At 57.3% G+C, this 24,001-nt stretch overlaps 2 protein-coding genes across 2 annotated transcripts in view; one reads left to right on the top strand and one right to left on the bottom strand.

Annotated features, from left to right (window-relative positions):
* The first annotated feature begins 1,063 nt into the window (after positions 1-1,063).
* On the top strand, positions 1,064-9,295 carry Begain (brain-enriched guanylate kinase-associated). The gene is made up of 5 exons (XM_013517281.1): positions 1,064-2,280; positions 3,489-3,555; positions 3,646-3,753; positions 6,186-6,269; positions 7,227-9,295. The coding sequence occupies exons 1-5, from the start codon at positions 1,934-1,936 to the stop codon at positions 8,568-8,570; spliced, it is 1,950 nt and encodes a 649-aa protein (XP_013372735.1). The 5' UTR covers positions 1,064-1,933; the 3' UTR covers positions 8,571-9,295.
* A 1,808-nt stretch (positions 9,296-11,103) lies between these two features.
* Wdr25 (WD repeat domain 25) overlaps positions 11,104-24,001 on the bottom strand; it is a gene marked incomplete in the record, with an annotated part of 124,770 nt that continues 111,872 nt past the window's right edge. The window contains 3 exon segments of the mRNA XM_005390456.2: positions 11,104-11,455; positions 11,942-12,082; positions 13,337-13,507. Coding sequence (XP_005390513.2) covers positions 11,234-11,455; positions 11,942-12,082; positions 13,337-13,507 — 534 coding nt within the window.

Raw genomic sequence — 24,001 nt, 5'->3', positions numbered from 1 at the left:
GACCTTGGTTAGTGCCCGGGGAAGGAAGCACGCTGGACCCAGGCGACCTCCCAGAGCCCTTGTCCAGAGCTTCTGCCAAGCGGAGCCCCCAGGAATTTTGTCGCCGACTTCGAGGGCTGGGCAGTCTCCATAGCCTTGGGTGGGGGGAGGCAGGGTCTGCGGGGGTGTGGCCCTGGGAATCTAGGGTGGGCGTGGCCCTGGGCCCTAGGGGGCGTGGCCCTGAAGCCTGCGGGGGCGTGGCCCTGGGATTGATCTGCCGGGTGTGGCCCTGGCATCTAGGGTGGGTGTGGCCCTGGGACGGGTGGGCGTGGCCCTGTTTGAGGGGGCGTTGCCGGGGTCAGTTGAGCGTGAGAGGGGTGATCCTACAGAGGCGCACCTGATGTTAAGGCCTGGGCTGGGATCCCTGTGTGGCTCGGTGTGGAGGAGGCTTGGCCTTTGAAGTGACAGGAGAAGTGCTGGAGCGAACCAGGCGTGGTTTGCGGCAGTGACAGCCAGAATGTGGGGAGGACTCAGCGGGGACACCCCCGTGGGCGAGCCTGGGGTGCCAGCAGTGACAGCTGGAGAGGGCTGGGGGCTGTATTTGAAGTCTGGTGGAGCAGTGTTTCTGAAGGGGTAAACTGAGGCCAGGAGCTGGTGTCCCTTGAATGAGTCTTTGCTGGCCAGCGCTAGCGAGTGGACGCCCCCTCCTTCTGGGCTGTGGGCTCCCTGGGTGGGCTGGGGGTCCCAGTCCCTGCTGTGAGGACCCAGGAACAGAGCGGGCAGGTGGGGGAGGGGAGGGGCTGATGCCCGCTCTGTGGACGATGAGAGCGGTCAGGCTGATGAAGGCAGAGTCCGAGCTGGGAGTGGGGAGGTGGACAGAGAAGGTAGCTGGCCTGGAGGGGCGCGGGGTGCCCCGCGGAAAGGGGACCCAGAATGGACAGGGCTGGGGGAGGGGCTGCAGGCAAAGGCCTCAGAGAAGCCCGGCTGTGGCTGGTGGAGTCGCGGCAGGCGCCAGGCGGGCAGGCGGGCACCTGGCCGCGGGGTGCAGGGAGGGCTGCCGGAGGGGGCGGCAGAGCGCCCCGCAGCCGTCCGCGTGGGCAGCCGCGGCGCCTGCCTGGGGCTTCCCCTGTTACTCTGCATCCTCTTTCGGGGACTAACCTGCCCCGCCCTTCGCCGAGATTCTCAAAAAACGCAAGCAACTCTTTATTTTTATTTATTTTTAAAAATATAGACCTGGGCAGGAATCCAAGATTGCTTCGTGGAGGTTTGCTGGGACGGTGCCCGCGGTAGCACGTGTCGCTTGCTCACAGGGCCCCAACCTGAGGACACCTGACAGGGGAAGGGACCCCTCACTCGGGTGTGGGCCCGGGGGTCCCCAGATGCAGGCCCAGTGTCTCAAAGCGCATGGCAGGGGTCTCCAGCGTGGCGCTCAGCAGGCCTCCTGTCGGCCCAGTCCGAGTGGGCGCTCTGCACCCCACTTCCCTCGCCCACCGCAAACCCACAGAAACCAACACCCTGGAGGTCCCCGCGCTGAGCCAGGCTCGGGAGGGGTGGCCTCGCCTCTCTGCCCATGCCCATTCCAAACCAAGTGACTCAGGGTGAGGGAGCCCTCCCCCTGTGGAGCTGCCTGGGGGCTTCCAGCGGAAAGGGGGCGCAGAGCTGGCACTGTGAACCTCCGGACTCCCGGGGTGGGGAGCCTATCCTCACAGAGACGAGCCACAGTGCCGAGGCTCTGGCCAGGGGCGGGGCGCTAGCCTTGGACAGGGCCTGGTGCTGAAAAGGGGCAAAGCCAGAGTTCCCTGGGCTCCGGGTGCGCCTTATACCACGTGGTGGCAAGGTCCTGAGGCTAGTGTCCCGCGAGGGGGCCGCGCAGGAAGGACACCCGTGGAGGGTGGGCCTGGGCAGCCTGGCTCAGCATCAGAAGCCCTGATTCCTGGGGGGCCATCTGTCCTGAATGCTGCCGCCTCAAGGGGAGAGTGAGTGTGTGTGTGTGTGCGCGCGCGCGCACGAACGTGCGTGTCAGTGCACCCGGTGGTTTGCAGGGTGCGCGCCCACAGCGCGCCCCAGGTGGCCCACGCGGGCCTCGGGTTCCCTGAGCTCAGCGCCCGGGTCCGGGCCGCCCCCCGCGTGTCGTTGCAGCGCGCTGCAGGAGCAGAAGGGCGAGCTGCGCAAGCGGCTGTCCTACACCACGCACAAGCTGGAGAAGCTGGAGACCGAGTTCGACTCCACTCGCCACTACCTGGAGATCGAGCTGCGGCGCGCGCAGGAGGAGCTGGAGAAGGTCACCGAGAAGCTGCGCCGGTGAGGGGCGGGGCCTGGCGAGGGGCGGGGCCTGGCGAGGGGCGGGGCCGGCGGTCAGCCCCAAGCGCAGCCCTGCTCCTACCAGGGTTGTGTGACCCTATCGGCAGATAGGGACCCCCGAAGTCAGACTTAGTGCCTCAAAGATGTGAACCCTGGGTTGGCCGCTGCCCGAAACAGGCTCTTCCTAGGCCCCCTCTCCAGGCCCGGATCTGTGCCCTGCTGGCACTTGCAGTGTGGCAGCAGCGTGTCACCCAGGCGGCCATGGGGATTGCAGCCTCTGCGCCTGGGGTCCGGGGTGAAGGGTGATGTCCAGCCTGTGAGGGGAGCTGGAGTTTAGCGGCTGTCCCTTGCGGGGCACGGAGGCTAATGAAGCTTGAGGTACCAGACTCCCAAATGTTTCTTAAAAAAAAAAAAAAAATTCTTCACATTTAGGATGGATTTTTTTTAAACATATTACATGCTTTTCTGTCTTCTTGAACAGAAAATGCAAAGAGAATGCAAATTTTACTGTTGGTTTAGTTCATTTCAAATATTTATAGAGTACCAGCTGGTGCTGCCCCAAGGAGGACTTGCGCAAGGGCTGTTTGTCCGTCCTGAGCGCCCCCAGCCTGCTGGGCTTTTTGCATGTCACCACCCAACTGTGTGGAAGCCAAGCTTGGGCCACACAGCCAGGCCACACCTCGGGCAGGTCCCTGCTCTGCCACGTACTGCCTTAAGCACCTTTTTGTGTCTGTTTTCCTGGTAGCAAGCTGGGGTAGTAACGCTACACCAAGGTTGTCTAGCAGAGGGATGGACAGACGGACACGGGCCCCAGAAGCACAGATCCCACTCAACAGGCAGCCCCTCCTTTCCGGGAGGGTTACATCTCAGTCCCTGTTAGGTCCCTGGCGCTTCCCTGCTAATGTGTGACTGAACTGTACAGCACAAGCCGAGCTTCTTGTAAGAGCTGCCATGCTTGTGAGAGGTGTGAGGAGCTGGTGAGCGAGGGCTGACTGTCTCTTGCGAACAGAAGTCCTGCTGGGGGCAGAGATCAGCACAGCCCTGCACCCCAGCCTGGGGGAGGCCTGGAGGAGACTTAGCTTGCAGGCTGGGGCCGCTGGGCCACTGAGTGCTGGGGTCCGCCCCACCCACTCGATGGCTGCGTGGCCCGGAGGATCATGGGAAGGGCCGGCCTTGCTCAGCGGTGAGCCTGCTGCGTCCTGCTGCAGGATTCAGACCAACTACATGGCGCTGCAGAGGATCAACCAGGAGCTGGAGGACAAGCTGTACCGCATGGTGAGGCCACCGCAGCCACACCCCGCCACAGCCCGCCCTCAGCCCTCCCAGCGCCTCTGACCACCTCCTTCCGCCGCCCCCGCCCTCCAGGGCCAGCACTATGAGGAGGAGAAGCGTGCGCTGAGCCACGAGATTGTCGCCCTCAACAGCCATCTGCTGGAGGCCAAGGTGACCATCGACAAGCTGTCGGAGGACAACGTGAGTGCTGAGACATTGGCCCCTGGAGGGCACCAGGCATATGCCAGGGCGTCCCGGGAATCAGGGGCAGGCAGGGTGACTGTGACTCGGGTGCTCTGCCCCCGCGTGGCACCGGGGACCGGGGAATGGATGGGGCAGTCAGCACGTAGGGGCAGGCGGCGTCCTCAAGGTGATGCCGCCAGAGCTCCTAGCAGACCTCCTTCCAAAAGGCCTTAAGCTAGCAACTCCAGGCTGTGTTGCCCAGTGTCAGGTGAAGCTGCCTGCCCCGGAGTGGGGCATGGCACTCAGGCCTCCTGCCCCAGGCTACTCCCAAGGTCACGCGGGCACTGTGCCACCCACAGGCCTGATCTCAGGGAGCCCACGAAGTGGCCTGGCCACGCTCTAGGGACCCTGGCAGCTGAAGATGCTTCGCTAGAAAGCGTCTACTCCTGCCAGACCTATGCGGCTCCAAGATTATGGTGTGAACAACACCGGCCCAAACAAAGCAGAACCCTGCCCACAGGCGTTTGCAGACCCGGCCCCTGGGTCTGCCACTGCCAGCAGGGTGTTCCCGGAAGATGGGCCGTGGCCACGCAGATGTCTGGGGCAGAGCATTTCTCCCAGGCTGGAGGCCTGGGGACCTTGCGGGGTGGCAGAGACTCCACAGGGAGCCCCTGGTGGGTGGCTGTGCAGGCTCTGTCAGGAAGCTGGCTTCATTGGGAGGGAAAGGGGGCCCCTGCAGCGTCCTGCGCCGAGGACGAGGGAGCCTGCGCTCATGGTTTTACGGGCTGCTGCGCTGCCTGCAGACAGGCTGGGGGCATGGGGGCAGGGCCGTAGCCAAAAGCAAGGCAGCGGCAGGCTGGTGGCCGTGGGGGCGGGGGTAGCGCGAGGGCTCTGGCTGTACTTCGAAGACAGAGCCAACGGGACTGGACAGGATTTGGGGGATGGAGGGAGAGGAAGAGAGTCCAGCTGCTGCCGTCAGCGCCTGAAGGTGCAGGGGTTGGAACCAGTCGGGAAGGTTTCAAGGGAGTGGCCTGCTGCGGTGGGGGACACCAGGCAGCGCAGTGGCTCATGGCCAGCCGGTGCTCAGCCGACAGGTAAGGGGCGGGCCCAGAAGCAGCCTTGGGATCTGCGGACGCGGCAGTTGGGAGCTGACTGGAAGGGGCCCTGCTAACCGAGGTGATGAGGTCCCAGTGCAGAGCGCTCCTGCAAGGACCGTGGCCGTGGCAGGAGGCTCGCGGCCCTCCCAGGACGGAGGCTTTCCCGATGGTGTGAGACCACTGCCACCACCCTTGGCCACCTTTGCAGGGCGGGTGCACATGGGGAAACTGGGCACAGCCAGCTCACTGGTCTCCCGGGTCACGCTGTGGTCACTCACAGGCAGCGCCAGAATTTGAACTCAGGACTGTCTGACTCCTTTCTGCACAGAGCTCTCCCCTCCACCTGCCCCCTACCTGCACCAGCCCCAGGAGCACTCAGGCCCCTGAGGAAGGTCCCTGGACGTCCTGAACCCGACAGCCTCACACACGGACAGCCCAGGGGCCCTGGCATCCTCCCCCGGGGTCGTGAGCAGCATGGAAAACTGTCCAGGGCCACCCACTGCCCCCAGTGGCATCCCCTACAGCGCCCACAGCCATATGGTGCCCGTGGCCAGTTCTCTCTCAGCCAGCTGTGCCTCTCCTGGGAGGCCTCAGGGCCCGGGTTCTCGCTGCCCGGCTGGCCAGTGCAAGGGGTGGCAGCAGGGGGAGAGAGGAGCCGCAGGACATCCGGTCCCACTGCTCCGGGACCACGGCAGCAGTACCAGGCCGGGAGCACCGGGAGGGTGCCGCAGGCGGCCCCAGGGGCTGCCTGTGGGGGCCCTGGCTGAGGGGTGCAAGCTGCCACACAACACAGGCACATGCAACAGAGATTTTCAAAGATCAGACCAAATCCCCTCGATTGATCCTACTGTTTGCATCTGTTTTCGGCTCAGAAGCTGAGCCGGTCCCCGCCTGCACTCAGGGTCACACACCCGCCCGGCCCTGCCCAGCCCCAATGCCAGGCCACCCGTATGCGAGGGTGTGGGGCTGGGGCGGCAGGGGCTGGGGCTCATCCCTGGCTCTCTTTGGAGCTATGCACACTCCATCTTCGGAAGGACTGCTAGAGGCCGAGGGACCAGGAGTCCAGACCAGTGGGCAGGCTGGCCCTCTCTTCTGCCACAGCCCCCGCCCGGCGGCCAGGCCCAGGGTCCACTGCGCAGCCAGAGAACCAGTTACCTGGCAGAGCCCACCCCTGCCAGTGGCTCCAGTCAGAACAGGCTTCACATGTGGGCACCGCAAAGCTGGGAAGGAACAGGTCGCCTGGTGCCAGCCGCGCAGCCGACTCCACCCCTCCCGTTGCCCACCGGCTCCTGGGCACTGGCCGGGCACGGGCCCTGGCTGGTGAGCGGCGCCAACGCCTTCTCTTTCTTCTAGGAGCTCTATAGGAAGGACTGCAATCTAGCGGCCCAGCTGCTGCAGTGCAGCCAGACCTACGGCAGGGTCCATAAGGTGTCCGAGGTAACGTGACCCCGCCCCGCAGCCAGGCCCACCCTGCCCCAGGACCACTCTGGGCTCCTTTCGGGCTGGCCCCACCCCGAGGCCACTCCCCACCCTTGAGGAGGAAGACGCCGGGTGAGCCTGAGCCCCTTGTCCCTCCTCGCCCGCGGGTCCTGGCCTTTCTGGCAGCGGCAGCCCCAACCAGCCTGGACAGCTGCTGGCCTCCCTGGAGCCCCCGCCGCCCGCCCACGCTGCCCATACCCCTGCGTTTCCAGCCCAGGGGCCTCACAGCAGCCCTGAGGTCTGGGCACAATTCCATTCCATCCCACCTCTGAGGTGAGGAGTGGACTCAGGAAAAGGGGCTGGGCCTGGGCCCCGGGCAGGCAGCCTGCACTCAGCCGGTGCCAGAGCAGAGGCCACCCGCCCAACTGCGGTCACCCCAAGAGCTGGCCCAGGAAGACCTTCCAGCCAGGCCACCCCGCCCGACCCACCCACGCACGCACGCACCTACCCCAACCCCTGTCCCTGTCCCTGTCCCTGGGTGTGGGCCATACCTCAGACACTCACAAAATGGATCAAACAGTAGCGCGACATCCCCCATGGAAGCCTCGGGGCACCTGGCCCTCACCCCTCAATCTTTGTTGCATGTTTCTGAGTCTGTCTTGTTCAGCAGTGGGACCCGGTGGGGAACCTGGGGCTGGCAGTGCGGGTCAGCGCCCCCGGCTGGGCAGCAGCTGGGACAGGTGGCTCAGCTGGCCCCCCTGGCGTGGGGTGGTGTGGGTCAGGGCATTTAGGGATGCCCAGGAGCTGACAGCACCCCCAGGTGTGCCAGGACCATCCCGGGAGGCCCCTCGTCTGTCTGTCTGTCTGTGTGCCTGCCTGCCTGCCTGTCCATCATGCTGGCGACGGTCCTCCGCTGCAGGGCCAGGGCTGGGCCACCCGCTGACTGTGACCACCCCTTCCCTGCGCCCCTTGCAGCTGCCCTCGGACTTCCAGGAGCGCGTGAGCCTGCACCTGGAGAAGCATGGCCGCAGCCTGCCCTCCCCGCTCTGCCGCCCGGCCTACGCCGACAGCGTCCCCACCTGCGTCATCGCCAAGGTGCTGGAGAAGCCCGACCCCGCCAGCCTGTCCTCCCACTTGTCCGACGCCTCGGCCCGCGACCTGGCCTTCCGCGACGGCGTGGACAAGTCCGGCCCGCGGTCCCCGTACAAGGACGAGGACATCTGCTGCAGCGACCCGGCCCTCTACCACCCGGAGGAGCAGCAGCTTGACCGGCGAGGCAGCGTGGACACGCCCGTGGCCGAGGTGGGCTTCCTGCAGGCCCAGAATTCCACCGACAGCGCGGCTGAGGAGGAGGAAGAGGCCGAGGCGGCGGCCTTCCCCGCCAGCTTCCGCCATGACGCCTTCCCGGGCTACGCGGGCTCGCTGCCCACGTCCAGCTCCTACTCCAGCTTCAGTGCCACGTCCGAGGAGAAGGAGCACACGCAGGCCAGCACGCTCACCGCCTCGCAGCAGGCCATCTACCTGAGCAGCCGCGACGAGCTCTTCAGCCGCAAGCCGCCCACCTACGAGGGCAGCCCGCGCTTTGCCAAGGCCGCGGCCGCGATGGCCTCCCCACTCGAGGCCGAGGTAGCCCCGGGGTTCGCAAGGACAATGTCCCCATACCCGGCGGAGTCCTTCCGCTTCCCGGGCTCCCCGGGCCCCCAGCAGGCGCTGATGCCCCCAAACCTGTGGAGCCTGCGGGCCAAGCCAGGGTCCGCCCGGCTCTCCAGGGAGGACATGCGGGGCCACTGGCGCCCGCTGAGCGTCGAAGACATCGGTGCCTACTCCTACCCGGTCCCCAGCATAGGCCGAGCCTCACCCCGCAGCTTCTCTGAACGCTACTACGGTGGCAGCATGAGCAGCCCGGGCCGGAAGGCCGAGGGCCGCGCCAGCCCCCTCTATGCCACCTATAAGGCCGACAGCTTCTCGGAGGGGGACGACCTCTCCCAGGGCCCCCTGGCAGAGCCCTGCTTCCTCCGGGCAGGCGGCGGCCTGAGCCTCAGCCCCAGCCGCTCTGCCGACACCCTCCCCGGCTACGCGCCCAGTGACGGGGACGGGGACAGGCTCGGGGTGCAGCTGTGCGGGGCCGGCAGCAGCCCTGAGCCAGAACATGGCTCCGGGGAGTCCTTGGAGCCCAGCTCCATGGAGGCCTCTCCAGAGATGCTCCCCGCCGCCGCCCGCCCGGGGCCCCCGCAGGCCTTCCCGCGGACTGGCAGCTCCGGGCTGAGCCGCAAGGACAGCCTGACCAAGGCCCAGCTCTACGGAACGCTGCTCAACTGAGCGCCTCTGCCAACCCTGCCCACCCAGTGGGGCGCCCAAGGGGCGACCTCCCCTCCCCACACCAGCCCCGACAGGGTCCCCATCCCGCCAGATACTCTCTGCACCCAACCCTGTGTAGCCCGAGAGGAGGCCCCTCGCCCGTCTTGTCTGTCCAAGCCCCGCCCCAGAAGACCCACGTAGAACCTTTCCACGCCCAGTGTCCCCCTGCCCGAGGTGAGCAGCCCCCCTTTTATAACGTGAACCTATTTTTATAGAGACAAAGGGTCTTTCTTAACGCTCTAGGCCTCCAGCTCCCTGGACGGCAGCCTTGGCGTTTTCAACACGAAGCTCCTTTCTTTTTCCGGGGAGGGTGCGTGGGGCCTGTCCTCGGGAGGGGACAGACCAGACTGCACAGTGGCAGGGAGACACCCAGCAAGCCAGCTGCAAGGGGACCCGAAGCTCTGTCCACGAGAGGGGACGTGAACCCCATTAGGGTATAGGAAGTGTTTTAAAACCCCTTTCTCCCCGTGCGGCCAGCACACCCCGAGCTCCTCCGCGGCCTGTATCCGGAGCGGGGCCGGGACGATGCCCCGTACGGCCGGTGCTCACCCCACCCCCACCCTGCCGACCCCACTGTGCTCTACCTCAGAGTATGAGGCCCTGCCCCCGCCCTCCTCTCTGTGATGCATGCCTGTCCAGTTCGTGTTGTATTTTGCATTCATTAATAAAGGACACTAGTGGGAAGAGTCTGCCTTTGGGTCGTTTCTTCTCCCCGCCGTCGTGGGTCCCTGGAGAGGTGGCACTGGGGGCCACCCTGGTCAGCACTGGCAGCCTTGCCTGCGTCTGAGTCCTCCTGTCCTCCCAGCCCGCTGGAAGCCTCACTGCGTCATCCTGCCTGGCTGGCCGCCCCCCTCGGTCTTGCGCCCCGCCCTTCTTTCTACCCCAGGTGCATCAGTGTAGGTCTGCTGGTCACAAGCGCTCTGTTTTCACCCTTCTGAAAACGTCTGCGTTTCTGTCCCCTGCTCCAGTGTGTTTCAGGGACAGAAGGGCGCCCCATCTGGGCACGGCCTACCCCACTCCTCCACGGCCATCCCGCCTCAGCCCCCAGGTGAAGGTAACTGTGTGCCCCTGGGAAGTGAAGGCCTCCAGTGGGCCAAACCCGCCCGGGCTGTGAGCACAAGGACCACTCACAGTAAAAGCCGAAGCCACGCCTGGCGCACCAGACGGCAGTCGGCACACACAGCCATGCGGGCACCTCGCCGTGAAACTGCCTCTCCCCCGGCACGGCCTCAGCTGTGGCATTTCAGATTTTAAAGGTAGGATAAAGGTAAGCACAGCCCAGGAAGGTGGGCGGAGGGGGAGCCCGTACTTCTCCGCTCCTGCTCCACGTTTTCTAAGTTTAGCCTTCTGCTCTTAACACTGCAAGGGTGAACTCCCCCACACCGCGCGGAGGATCGAAGTTGGGCTCTGTGAACCCTCTTCGAAAGAAAGCGTGTGGAGACGGGCAAGCAAGACGCAGGCTGAGCAACCAGCCAAGCTTCCCGGGAGGACAGCCCTGTGAAGGGCGCCGGTAGCCAGCTCCCCTGGCTGAGAAATCGCATCTAGCACGAGGGGCAGCCACAGCGGGGCCCTGGGGAGCCCAGGGGGTCAGGGCTACAGGTCAGCTGCAGAAAAACGGACCTCAGAGGCCTGGATCTGGGTGACGCCTGTCGTGAGTGAAGGTGACAGGGTAACCACCTACAATGCCCTTTGCATTATCTCCCTGTGTGGCCCCACAGGCCCACTTAATGGATGAGAAAACTGAGGCTGAGAGAAGCAATGCCCCAGGCAAGCAAGGGCTGGGCCAAAGCTGCTGCTGGCTCAAATCCTGCTAGGCCACAGGCAGCCAGGGCAGAGGAGCCAGTACAGGAGGGGCTGCGTGGCTCGGGGGACGGTAGTCGTCCATCCCTTGTCTTCACCTGACTGCACACCGGGCAGGGCAATGCCAGTAGCAACCCTCGCTGGGGAACGGGAAGGTACCAGGCTGGAGCTGGGGGAGCAGGGCACCTGCAAGCAGACCTAGGGCTGCCCACAGGGTCCTGGGTACTTTCACACATCACTCACTCATGCAACACACGTGAGTGCCGGGCCTGCTCAGGGAGATGGGCGAGGGGCCCCTTCCTCTAGTCCGTGCCCCGCCTCTCCTGGCAGGGGCCCCTGGACCTCGGGCTGTGCAGGCTCCCGCCCAGCCCCGCCCCCAGAGGTGCTGCTGGGCCCCTGCTGATCCCAGGGGACAGCCTGTGCATGGTGGAGGGAGCAGAGGCCACCGAGAAGGAACACGTCCCTCCCCGCTGCAGTCCACGGGCCCCCGGTCCCCACTGGTCACACTGCATTGGGAAGAAGGGGGCTCGGGCCCAAGGTCTGGGGAACCTCGGGATGGGCAAGGCAGGCGCCCGCCCCACCTCGCGCCCCCGCCCGCTCTGTCTTTGACCACGGCGGGTCCGGCCCGAGGGATACAGGAAGCTGCAACTTCGCACGCGTGGCTGAAACAGCCCAAAGAACAGCACGACACACCTTCACTGGGCCGCACCCGGCAGGCGCTTTCATTCACGTGACCCTTACAACCCTGAGACCGATGCGGAAACTGAGGCAGCCCGTGCCAAGGGCTGACCCAAAGTTCTCCTCAGTGCCGGGCTGCGCCGGCATCAGTGCCAGATCTTGATGTCGCCTCCCCAGGAGCAGGTGGCGAGGACGGAGGGCAGCACGGGGTGGTAGGTGGTGCCCACGCAGGCCTGCGTGTGTCCCTGCAGCGTGCACGCCCGGCTGGCAGTGCGGAAACTGAACATCAGGACCCGGCCATCAGCGCTGCCCGTCACCAGCAGGTCACCGCAGGGGGAGCACTCACAGCCCACGGCGTAGCCTTCCACCTGCCGGGAGACACGGGATGAGCGGGCCTCGCCCGGTCCTTGAGGCGCCTGGCCACTGGGGCGGGGGGCGGAGTGGGTGTCCCACGGCCCAGCCCTGCAGAGGAATAGGCCCTGAGGCAGGACCAGCAGGAGCCGGCTGGAGTCAGCTGGAGCAGTCCCAGCTTAGCTAGGGATTCACACTCAGCGATAGTCACCGAGTCCCCCGCCCCTCCGCCCCAGCAAGGCGGCCCCAGGCAGGAAAGGGTGGGAATAGAAATGCCCCGGCCACCCTGGCGTGCTCCCATCCCCACCCGCGGCCTGACTGTGTGAGCCAGCCTACGTTCTCCTGCCCAGCAGCTGGGCACAGGGCAGCCCGGGCCCTGAGCAGACAGCAGCCGACACGGCCTGCCGTCACCAGGAGAGAAAGCAGAGGCCGCCCAGACCAGAGGGTTCCACAGCGGCTCCCGCAGCAGGGCTCACGTCTGCCCCGGGAGACAGGACGGGTACCTTGTGCCCTTCGTAGCGCCGCCGTCGGCTCATCCGGTAGGGCCACACCGCAGAGAAGAGGGCCAGGTAGTTGCCGTTGGTCTGCGCCAGGAACACAGGCTCCCGCGGGTGCAGTGCGAGGCTGGGGCAGGTGTACCTCTCCTGGGAGACAGCAGGGCGCAGCGGCTCAGAGAAGCCTCCACCCTCCTTCCGCAGGCACCGGTCCCCACTCTGCACTTCACCTTCGGGGTTGCTCCGAGTTTCCCTGGCGGCTACCGCCAATTACCACACCCTGAGCAGCTCCAAGTGGCACACCCTCATGACCACACGATGCCCAGGTCAGAAGTCTGACGTGGGTCTCCCTGGGCCAAAACCAGGGGGTCAGCAGGGCTCGGGGGTCTCAACTCTGTGCCCTTTTCCAGCCTCCACCTGCGGCCCTCATCGGAGGCTGAAAAATGGTCCCCAAAACATGCACATGTCCTGATCCTGAGACCCCCGAATATGACCTAATAAAGCCAACAAAACAGGTACCCCAGATATAATTAACTTAAGGGTCATGGGAGGAGGAGGTGATCCTAGGTCATGACCCCAGATGCAACCACAAGCACCCCTAAAGAGTGGAGCAGACAGTCCGGCACACACAGCCAAGGCCATGGGCACAGGGAGCGTGATGTGGCCGTGCCGGCCCTGAAGGTCAGAGCAGCAGCCAGCAGCAGAAGCTAGAGGAGGCAGGAAGGCTCCTCCCTGCAGCTCGCCCTGCCAACGCCGGGCCCTCACCCAGTGACGCACAGGATTTATCAAGAAGCACTGGCCTCCAGGCCTGTAGGAGAATGAGTCTATATTGTGTGGTCATTTGCCACCCAGGGACAGAGGGCTGATCCACACGCCTGCACTACCTCCAGGGCCCCACATGGTGGAAGGAAGGTCCAGCAAGTAGGGTGGTGTCACTGTTTGAACCACTGTCCAGGCTTGAAATGAACCTAGCTCAGGGCAGCGGGGAGCAGTGGGACAATGTGTACAACAAAGGCCACGTGATAGGCCAGTGAGCTCGAGGCCCAGCACCGCTCGTCCCACGAAGACTCAGGCTACATGCATTCACCTGCCCTAGTCCCAGGCTCTGCAGGACCTTGTAGCCAGGACACCCACAGTGGCCAGACACCCACCCCCAACTCCTGGATGCTTCCTTCCCACTGGGCAGCACCGGAAAGCCTGCCTGAAGTCTGGAAGCACCAGGAGCTGTAGAAGGCTCCCCATGTGTACAGCGTCCCAGGACCTGACCTGGACCCACCCCCACCCTGGGGACCTCAGGCACCTGAAGCCTCATCCACAGGAAGGGGCCAGGGCCCAGACAGAACAGGGTGACAGGAACGCATCCTGGGGATGAGGCTGAGCTCAGTAACAAACCAGGCTTCTCACATGGAAAATCTGGTTGGAGATTTTGGCGGAGGTCCGGAAGTCCCAGGCGATAATGGTGCGGTCCGCAGAGTCCCGGGTGGAGGCGTCCGTGCTGCTCAGGAATTCGGAGCCTTCCTGCAGGAAGAGGATGTCCAGGGTCTGCTGGATGGTCGCCTTGTAGCCTCTCACCACCTGTAGAAGGGGACACCAGTCACACTGGCAGGCCCAGGGAGGGTGCCAAGCAAGGGCCCACCCTTGCCCATGGGCCTCTAAGAAGCAGAGATCCATTGTCAAGGGCGTCACATGGGTGACAGGGGCCAACACATAATTCGCAGCTCACAGAGTCCCGGACTATTGTCTCCAGGGATGCAGGCAGCAACTCTTTAGAGACAAGCTGTCCCACGGGCCTGTGAACTCCACGTGGCCTTACTGCCACAGCCCCCCAGCTCAGCATCTCAGTCCGCAGTGGTTGGTCCAGGAAAGGTCAAGAGAAGTAGGAGCCCGCCTGCCTCAACGCATCAGGACAACAGCCCGAGGCGGCCTCCCGCACAGCGGGTGTGGAAGTCTGAGAGAAGCCACATCCCTGGGCCACCAGCCCGATCCCAGCAGAATGGCCGTCTGGCCCCAAGACCAACTTCTAGGAGACAAGTGGCGCTGTTCCGCACACTTCCTAAGGACGGATGGGATGGTCGCTGGGGTACTGTAAAAGCAAATGGCCAGGAAGCAAGCCATGCCATGGGCTGCCCCTGCCACCAACGTGCCCCAAAGCAGAAGGCTGGCCCTGGCGCAATCATCTCCAAATGTAACGGGTGGCCTTCTCCTTGCTGCCTGGGGACGCACCGAGGAGCTGTGGCTGGTGCATCTAGCCAGTGGAGTTTGCAGAAACCTGATTACCCCGACAGCGGGTGCATCCCAGCCCAGGGTGGAAACAGCCCCCCCAGGCCTAACCAGCTGGATCCAGAAGGGAGCCTTGCTCGGCCTCCTCGGCAGCCATGGCCCTGTCCAATAAGCAGGTACTCGGTCTTGGGGAAGTGCAGGACCCATCAGGACGCATTTGGGGCTGATGGAGACCACCGGATGCCCACTGCTCGGCCTGTCAGAAGCCCCAGGCAACCCTGGCCTGCTGCTGACTCACCAGAAGGCCCAGGGGCCCCCGCACCTCCAGCCCGGCCACAGGCTGTCCATCGCAGAGCAGGGCCTCGTGTTTGAGCCAGGGCTGCCAGGGGCCTCTGCGTCCTGCTGGACCTCACGGAGAGCGAGGGCGGAGCAGGCTGGGGCTGCACTCAGCACCTTGCCCGTCCTCTATATCCAAGCCTGGAGGAGAGGTGGAAGGGCACTGCCCTGGGCTCCCCCAGGACGCTGGGCTCCCTCGGCCACCCACCTCAGCTCCTGCTCAACCCTGGGACCACGAGCTCTGGGACGCATGTTCGGCTGCCCACGGCCGGAAGTCACCCTGGGCAAGCACCAGGCCTGCCCACCTCGGGCACTGCAAGGCGAGCTGAGGTAGTGGCTGGGTGCATGGATGGACAAAGGATGACCGCAGCGCAGGAGAGTAATAACTCACAAGGTCACAACCTAAGGGCCGGTGGCTCCCAGAACATCGCAGCACTTGGGGCTGAGGCCACACGTGGAGCCTCGGCCCTGGGCTCCCCGGGGACCCTGGCGGGTGACATTCACTCACAGGTCCCTGCCCAGGACACGGGCACGGAGGAGAGCTGCTCCAGATCCAGGCGGGCTGAGAGCAGGGCAGAGGAACTGTGCTTAACGCTGGCCCACCAGAGGGCCCCGGACGAGCAAGGGTGTGGGGCCGGGTCTGCGGCCAAAGGGCTCGGGGGACCCCAGCCTGATGGTCCCCGGGAAAGTAACACGCTTCCCTGCCCCTGGGCCTCCACACCCTTGAGGTGACGAGAGGCTCCAGCTAGGGCGTAACACAGGCGCTCTGCTCAGGCAGGGGCCGGACACACTGCAGCTGCTCGTGAGCCTTCTCCTCTGGGTCAGCAGAGCTCGAGTCCGAGGACAGAGCGACGAGTTCTCGGGTAGGTCCCCTCCCGAGTTTCACTTCCTCCTCCCTGAAAACAAGCGCGCTGGCCCCCTCAAACGCTGGGACGTGAGCAGCGGCGCCCACAGCCACCTGAAGGAGGGCCCAGGCCCGCCTCCGAGGAGCCAACACACAGAACAGTGACGACCAAAACGCTGCGGACACACTGAAAAAGGGACAAACGTGTGCGCTGAGAAAGACACCATTAAACATGAGACGTGACCATGATTTAAAGAAAAAAAAATTTCCTGGTACCAAAAAAAAAGAAAGAAACCCCAATTTAATTTCCCTACAACCTGAGACTTGTGGAAACTTTCCCAGCTACCACTCCAATGGCAGAAGCAAGAAGAGAAAAGGAAAATAGCTTTGACTACATGAAAACAACAATTTAAAGGAGTGTTTTCTTGGCAGAAAGTAAGTAAATAAATAGCAAATAAGTAAAGTAAAAAAGACAAACGTGCGAAGTATTTGCAACCTGTGTTAGAGGCGAAGATGACTATGTGTGATACAGTTCCTAGAGAGAGAGGAAAGCAACAGCGGCTCTACGGCAACCCGGGCAAGGACACAGCTTGTCAGACAGGAGCCGGTCCCTCCACCCTGCTCAGAACGGGGCAGTTCAGCCTTAGACTGCAGGGAGGGCCGTGGTCACTCTGTTCATCGCTGGGACGAAACACCCAACACTCACAACCTAAGAAGAAGAGGATCGTTCTGGCTCATGATTTAGAAGTGTCAGCCCTCGAATGGTCGGGCAGCTCCGGGCAGAAGCAGCACAGCAGAAGGGTCTGGCGGAGGAGCAGCTGCTCACCTAACGCAGTCAAACAGCGGAGAGCGAAGGGAGGGGCCAGGAAGGCAGATGCAGCGGCGCGTCCCCTGCAGGGGACCTGCCTCATCTGATCAGACCCCACCCCAGACAGCACAAGTCGGCTGCAGCACCCCATAACCCACTCGCCTTCTAAAAGTCCTGGAGGCTCCCGGTGGAAATCTACATACAAACCATACGACTGAGACACCATTCTCCCCATCAAACCAGAAAAGGCCCAAGTCTGGCCACCCGCTCCAGGAGGTGGCCGTGCGGGAGCAGGGCATCTACCCCCGTTGCCAGAAAGGCAAACACACGGCCCCCATGGGAAGTCTGAGCAACTTGGAGCAAAGCCACACGTGTGCTGGTACTCAGCAATATGCAAGACCCAGCACCCCACTTGTAGGAACTGAGCTCAGAGTTACAATAGCAAATCCCAAGAGACATAAGCACTGCTCCACCAAGAGCTGCACCCTCGTAAAAAGGCAGAGCTGGACACAGGCCCATGGAGACCGGAGGGAACCCAGGGAGGAGGTGGCCCCTTCCTCCCCTGTGGGCTTTCTCCAGGCCCCGTGCAAGCGGGCGGCAACAAGAGCTGGAAGGGACTCATCAAAAGATAATGGATTCCTTGAAGTGTTTCACGTGCAGTTTGGTTTCTGTTCATGAACTCTCTGCCTACCCCTATGTCTTCAAGGTTCTTACCTGCTTTCTCTTCCAATAGATTTAGTGTTTCTGTTTTAATATTGAGGTCTGTGAACCATTTTGACCTGAGTTTGGTGCATGGTGATAGGCTTGGGTCTCTTTTCAGTCTTTGGCAGGTGGCAAGCCAATTTTTCCAGCACCATTTGTTAAAGAGGCTATCGTTCTTCCAGTGAGTTTGTTTGGCCCCTTTATCAAAGATTAGGTGGCTGAGTGTGTTTTTGGTTGTGACTGTTTCTTTCACCCCGTTCCACTGATCCTCAGTCTGTTTTTCAGCCAGTACCAGGTTGATTTTATGAGAGTAGCTTTGTAGTATAATTTCAGGTCAGGGATTGTGATTCCACCTGACTTGTCCTTGTTGCCCAGGATTGCTTTTGCTATTCTGGGTCTCTTCTGGCTCCAGATGAATTTAAAGAATGTTTTCTCTAGATCTGTGAGGTATGCTAATGGTAGCTGAATAGGAATTACACTGAATCTGTACAACAATTTTGGTAGTATGGCCATTTTCACAATATTGGTTCTTCCTATCCATGAGCAAGGAATATTTTTCCATTTACTGAAATCTTCTTTGATCTCTTTTTTCAGAGTACTGTAGTTTTCATTGAATAGATCTTTTGCTTATTTTGTTAGATTGATTCCTAAATATTTCAATTTCTTGGATGTTATTGTGAAAGGTATGGTTTCCTTAATTTCTCTCTCAGTCTGTTTGTTGTTTGTGTATAGGAATGCTATTGGGACTGGGATCTCATCCTACTGAAAAGTTTCTGCACATCTAAACAAATCACCAGCAGAGTAAAAAGAAAACCCACAAATTGGGAAAAAATTTTAGCTGATTGTCCCTTGGACAAAGGACTTCTATTTAGAACATATAAAGAATTAAAAACATCAGCGCCCCCAAATTCAAAGACCCAATCCAAAAATGGGCAGCTGAGATGAATACACATCTCAGATAATGAAATACAAATGGCAAATAAATATATGAGAAAATGTTCAACATCATTAGTCATTCAAGAAATGCAAATTAAAACAACACTGAGATTGCATCTTACCCCAGTAAGAATGGCTAGCATTAAGAAATCAACCAATAACAAATGCTGGCGAGGCTGTGGAGAAATAGGAACCCTTCTCCATTGCTGGTGGGAATGCAGACTGGTGAAACCACTGTGGAAATCAGTTTGGACATTCCTCAGCAAACTAGATCTAGAGGTCCCATTCAACCCAGCTATCCCTCTGCTGGGTATCTTCCCAGAAGATCTCAGAACATCATATCACAGCGATATATGTGCACCCATGTTCACAGCAGCACAATTTGTAATTGCCAAATTGTGAGAGCAACCCAAATGTCCATCCACTGAGGATTGGATAAGAAAACTGTGGTACTTTCATATAATGGAATATTACTCAGCTGTAAAGAAAGGTAAACTCGAGGCTTTTATAGGTAAATGGTCACAACTAGAGACCATACTCATAAGTGAAATAAATCAGACCTGCATGTGTAAGCACCGTATTGTCTCACTAGTGCAAGACCTGAAAGAGTGAATAAAAAGTAGGAGCTATGAAAGACATTGTGAAACGAAAGGAAAATGCTCAAAAGTAAAGGGCAACCGGGGTGTGGGAAAAGAGAAGGGAAAATTATGTATGTATGTACACACAGGACAGCTAACATAGTGGAACTACTGTCTTCCATTGCTTTACTGAAAAGAACAGTTAATGATTATTTGATAGATCAATATTGCATGTCTCTATTTGTTTTCCTGAGAAACCACTTTGAAGATATCAATACATAATACAACAAGCATTGTTAATGTCCTACAACTTTGTTTGTAACTCTGTATTGTTTGTATTGTTCTTTTGCTGTTTTGTTAATGGCTGTTTGTTAATGTGTTTTCCTTCTTTTATTTTTAAAATAAATTTAAAAAAAAAAAAAAAGAAAAGAAAAGACAGCAGAGAGTTCAATCTGAAACCAAAGTAAGTAAATGAAAACCTGGCTCCAAGAGAGGGCAGGGAAAGGACCAGGGAGACAGTCTCCGGCAGAACTTCCAGGACTTCTCTAGGCTGCAGTGGCCCAGGGATTTGATTCAAAAGACAGGGAATGTAGATTTTTCTGCTGAGAAGAGCTGGACTGTAAGTTACGATTCGGGGGCCACACACAGTCACCCCTGTACTGCTGGTGGACAAGTGGGATCAGAGCTGGATAAAATGTAAAAATCAGCAAGACATGACAGTACACACTTGCAGCCCCAGCACTTGGGAGGCTGAAGCAGGAGGACTGCTGGGAGTTCAAGGCCAGCCTGGGCTACATATCAAAACCGTCTCAAAAACTTAAAAAAAAAAGTAAAAACCACTCTGAGCTCACAGGGCATATAAAAACAGATCATGGACCAGATTGGGCCCATCAGTTGTACTTTGCCGATTCTTTTCTAGATTCATGTACATATTTCACTAAATTCAATTACACAGCACAAGTAACTTAAAAAGCAATCTCTGAAATGTGAAACGAAATTAAGCAAATGAAATTAACTTAGTATGGATGTGGTCGGTTGACACACAGATAGAATTTCTTTTAAGAGAACTTACAGCCCCATAATTTAATGGCGGGTCCGTAGTTGAATATACGTTATTAATAGAAAACGAGTAATTGATAATAGAACCTAATCAGATATACTTTGCAGGCAAGAGGACCGCAAGCAGCTTAAACAGTCTTCAGTCATTCCGAGCTAATGCCAACAGACCCTCAAAATTGTGCTAAAGTAGAAAATTTTCGGGGTAAAAGCCCCAACAATACCAGTGCACACCTGCAGCCCCAACTGCCTGGGAGGCCGGGACAGGATCGCTTGAGCATAGCAGTCTGAGGCCAGCCTGGCCAGCACCGTGAGACTAGCCTCAGAAATAAATAAATAAAAGTAAGAAGACTCTCCAGGCTCATCTACAAGACAGCCACTTTAAATATAATGAAATAGACGGAGCATAAGTAAAAGCATGAAAAAGATGCCATGTTAAGACTGATCAAATGAAAGCTAGAGTGGCGTATTAATATCAGGCGAAGTAGACTTCAGAACAGGGCACACTGCCAAGAGCAAGAAGGGTTTTAGGAAAACATAAAGTGTCACCTTACCTAGAAGACATAACCATCCCAAATATGTATACACCTACAACCGGCTTTCAAAGTACACCATGCAAAAAACGACAGAACTGAAACGAGAAAGAGACCCGGCCCCTCTGCATCTGGAGAGCTTAATTTTCCTCTCTCTGAAATCTGTGACACAACGCGTGAGCGGTGCATTCTTCACACGGGGAAACTGTAGGCCAGAAATGAACCCCAGGCAGTGACACGTGAAACAATGCCAAGGTTTCGCATGGGCCTGGGAACCATTCACGTCCCCGCTAATCAGAGGGGGAGACTTCTGCAGTGCAGAAGACACTGGGGAGGCCGCTGAGAGCAAGCAGGTGAAGTTAGCTCTGTGATCAGGCCATTTCTGTTCCACCAGGCAAAGCCTAACAGCAAACCTCAGAGGGCAAGCCTGCAAGCAATACAACTACATCCAAGAAAAACGTCTCAAGAATATATAAAGGAATCACAGTAATACTGTACTGCACCCCCGGCAGGTAAAATTCACAATGTCTGGCATCCAATCAAAGATTATCAGACCTGACCCGGGCATGGTGACTCACATCCGTAAATCCCACCTGTTTAGGAGGCTGAGGCAGGAGGACTGAAAGTCCCAGGCCTCCCTGGACAACCTACCAAGACTGTGTCTCAAAATAAAACATACGAGCTGGGAATGTAGTTCAGCAGTAGCTGCATTCAACCGGCACGGGTACAGGCCCCGGGTTGCATTCCTTGCACCACAATTTAAAAAAATAAAAAATAAAAAATCAGAGCTGGAAAGAAACAGGAAAATCCCTCGATAATGAAGAAAAGCCATCAACAGAAAACAGACCCCCGAACAGCTGGAACGGTGCACAGTGTGACCAGGACGCTGGGGCAAAGCGGGGAAACGTGGAAGATGACACCCAGGGAAGGTATTTCTGAGAGACCCAAGCCAAACATGAAGCAGTGAAAGAAAACAACATCTGCTAATCACAGAAGATCAGAAACTGCAGCAGTGATGAGTACACAGGAGGCGGAACAGGGGGGCGCTGAGCTACGGCACAAATCCAAAAGCATAACGTGAAGGAAGTATCAGGGGAAGAGGGGGGAGAGGTGGAGACTGAGGAAAAACAACATCAAAGAAATAAAGATTTTTTTGAAATTTCAAAGTTGATTAAAACAATCAACCCACAGATTTTTTTGAAAATTAAACAAAGTGTAAGACACATAGAGAAAACTATACCAAGGTACGTTATTTAGACTGCCTGGGACCTAGGACAACTAAAACCCCTAAACGACAGGAAAATTACATGCAGAGGAAAAAGACAAGACTAGCAGCCAACTTCTCACCCCACAGAAGACAACCTAGAGACAGTGAACAACACCGTTAAGGCACTGAAGAGAAAAAGCAAATTCCTAAGCTAAATTCTTCACCCACTCACTGTAAAGATCTTTTAGCTAAACACAACATTTTCTTCCAAACAAATAAAAGCTGTGATAATTTATAATCAGCAGACTGAAAATACATAGCACGTTTAAAGAAATTCCTTAAAGCACAAAGAAAATTATAGCAGATCTGAGTTTATACACACTCAAATGAAAAGCAATAAAATAGTATTTATGCAAGAAAATATACAATGCTTTTTATTATCAAAATAGTCTCTCAATAGCTGTTTCTGGCAATAATAATAACATATTAATGGGACTGTAGCATATACAGAAGTAAAATGTGTGGCAAGCATAGCCCAGAGACCCCAGGGGAGGAAGTGAAAATCTGTAGACGGCTGTAAGGTTCTTATAGAAGAAGAGATAGCATATGACATGAAGGTAAACAACCATTAAAAACCCACAATGCAAAGCCACAGATAATGAAGTAACAAAAAAGATAAGATGAAATCATTAAAATACTACATTAATCTAGGAGAGAAAGGGAGGAGAATCGATGCAACAAATAATAAACAATAGCAAGATGACAGATCTAAAGCAAACCACATCAATAACAGCGTTTAATTACAACAGGATAAATTCCCTAGAGTCCAGAGGAGGCGCAGTTAGGTAGGATTAGAATTAGAAAGCATGTGCTCCATACAGGCTGCCTAACAGACATCTACTTTAAATATAAAGACACTCTGGGGCCTGGGGATTTAGCTCAGCAGCACAGCGCCTGCCTGGCAAGTGCGAGGTCGTGAGTTCGATTCCCGGTACCAGAAAAACAAACAAACAAACAAACAAATAAATATAAAGACACACAAAGGTAACAGCAGGAAGGTACTCCAGGGTCCTAACAACTAGGGACGCTTCTGTGAATAAACAGATCAAGTAGATTTCAGAGAACCAAACATTATGAGATGGAAGGTCCTTTCTCAGTGATGGAAAAGTCAGTTCAGTTCATCAAGAGAATGTCCCAACCCAAAGCGTTTATGCAGCTAACAATGACTTCAAAAATAAGTTTGGGGGGCTGGGTGTGGTGGCGCATGCCTGTAATCCCAGCACTCAGGAGGCTGAGGCAGGAGGATCATTGTGAGTTTGAGATCAGCTTGGGCTACAAAGTGAGCTCAAATCCAGCCTGAACTGCATAACGAGACCCTGTCTCAAAAAGACCAAAAAAAAAAAAAAAAAAAAAAAAGTGCAGGAGGGCCAGGGATATAGCTCAGTGGCGCAGCGCCTGCCTGGCAAGCATGAGGTCCCAAGTTTGATTCCTAGTACCTAAAAATAAATAAATAAATAAAAGCAGGAAAACTAGTAGAACTGAAAGAGGAAACAGATCCGCTCACACTCACAAATTTCAACCAGCTGGTCCTAGTTCCCGCTGCCATAACAAAATGCCGTAGGCGGAGTGAGCAATGAATAACAGAAATGTATTTCTCACAGTTCTGGAGGACAGGAAAGCTAAGGTCCAGGTGGCAGCATCCGGAGAGTGCTTGGACCTGCTCACTGTGCTCAAGTGGTGGAACAGACGGAAGGACAGGGGAGACTGCTCGTTCCTTCCAGCCTCGATAAAGATGCTAATCCCACCCAGAAACGCCCAGCCTGTGCAACCCGATCACCTCCACTGCTAATACATCACCTCGCAGCCTAAATCCAACGTTTGGATTTTGGAAGGGCACAGACACTCAAGCCATAGGACAGCTGCTCTTATAGACAGACAGAAAAATCAGGAAGGGCCCAGACAACTTCAGCAACACTATCAGCCAGCCTGACAGAATCGAGATCATCAGTATTTACAAACCACTGCACCCAACAACACAATGCACATCAAACATTTATGTAACAGACCGTTCCCTACAGCACATGTCTCAATGAATTTAAAAGGGTTCAAATATACAATGTAGCCAGGTGTGGTGGCAGACACCTATAATCCCAGCATTCAGGAGGCTGAGGCAGGAAGATCACCATGAGTTCGAGGCCAGCCTGAACTATATAGCAAGACCTTGTCTGGAAAAAAGAATACACACACACACACACACACACACACACACACACACACAATGTATATTCTAGTGGCCACAAGAAAATTAAATTAAAAGTAACAATATTTGGAAGGTGTTCAAGTGCTTGCTTGGAATCTATATAGCACACTTATAAATACTTCATGGGTTAAGAATAAATAAAAAATAAAATCACAGCTGAATGGAAACGAAAACACAAAATATCAACAATTGTGGGCACAGCCGTGACACCAAGAGGAAAATGAATAGCACTGAACGCCAGGAAAAGGATGCAAGTCTCAGGACAATCACCTCCACTTCCACCGAAACAAACTAGAAAGAGAAAATAAAACTAAACGTCACATTGAAGTGGGAGAAAGGAAATACTTTAAATGGGGCGATGCCAGAAAAGAAATAGGAAAAAAAAAAAAACCTTCAGCTGGACTGGTCAGGGAAGAAAACAGAAAAGACACATCCACAGCAGCAGGAATGCAGCGGGAGGAGCGATCGCTAATCGCATATACACAAAATGACACTATAAAAAACTTTACACCAATTAGTCAACTTTGAGGAAACGGAGAAATTCTTTTCCATTCGTTCCTTTCCTTCCCTTCCCTTCCCCTCCCCCCTC

This window comes from Chinchilla lanigera, unplaced genomic scaffold (assembly GCF_000276665.1).
Source record: "Chinchilla lanigera isolate Chin_1 unplaced genomic scaffold, ChiLan1.0 scaffold00037, whole genome shotgun sequence".
Lineage (NCBI taxonomy): Eukaryota > Metazoa > Chordata > Mammalia > Rodentia > Chinchillidae > Chinchilla > Chinchilla lanigera.
Note: the sequence above shows the minus strand (reverse complement) of the source record. Positions and strands in the feature narration are given on the sequence as shown.

Coding starts and splice junctions, on each gene's coding strand:
- Begain (XM_013517281.1), top strand. CDS start 1,934: ATGCTGCCGCCTCAAGGGGAGAGTGAGTGTGTGTGTGTGTGCGCGCGC. Junction 3,754..6,185: donor ACAAGCTGTCGGAGGACAAC/GTGAGTGCTGAG, acceptor TCTTTCTTCTAG/GAGCTCTATAGGAAGGACTG. Junction 6,270..7,226: donor GGGTCCATAAGGTGTCCGAG/GTAACGTGACCC, acceptor CGCCCCTTGCAG/CTGCCCTCGGACTTCCAGGA.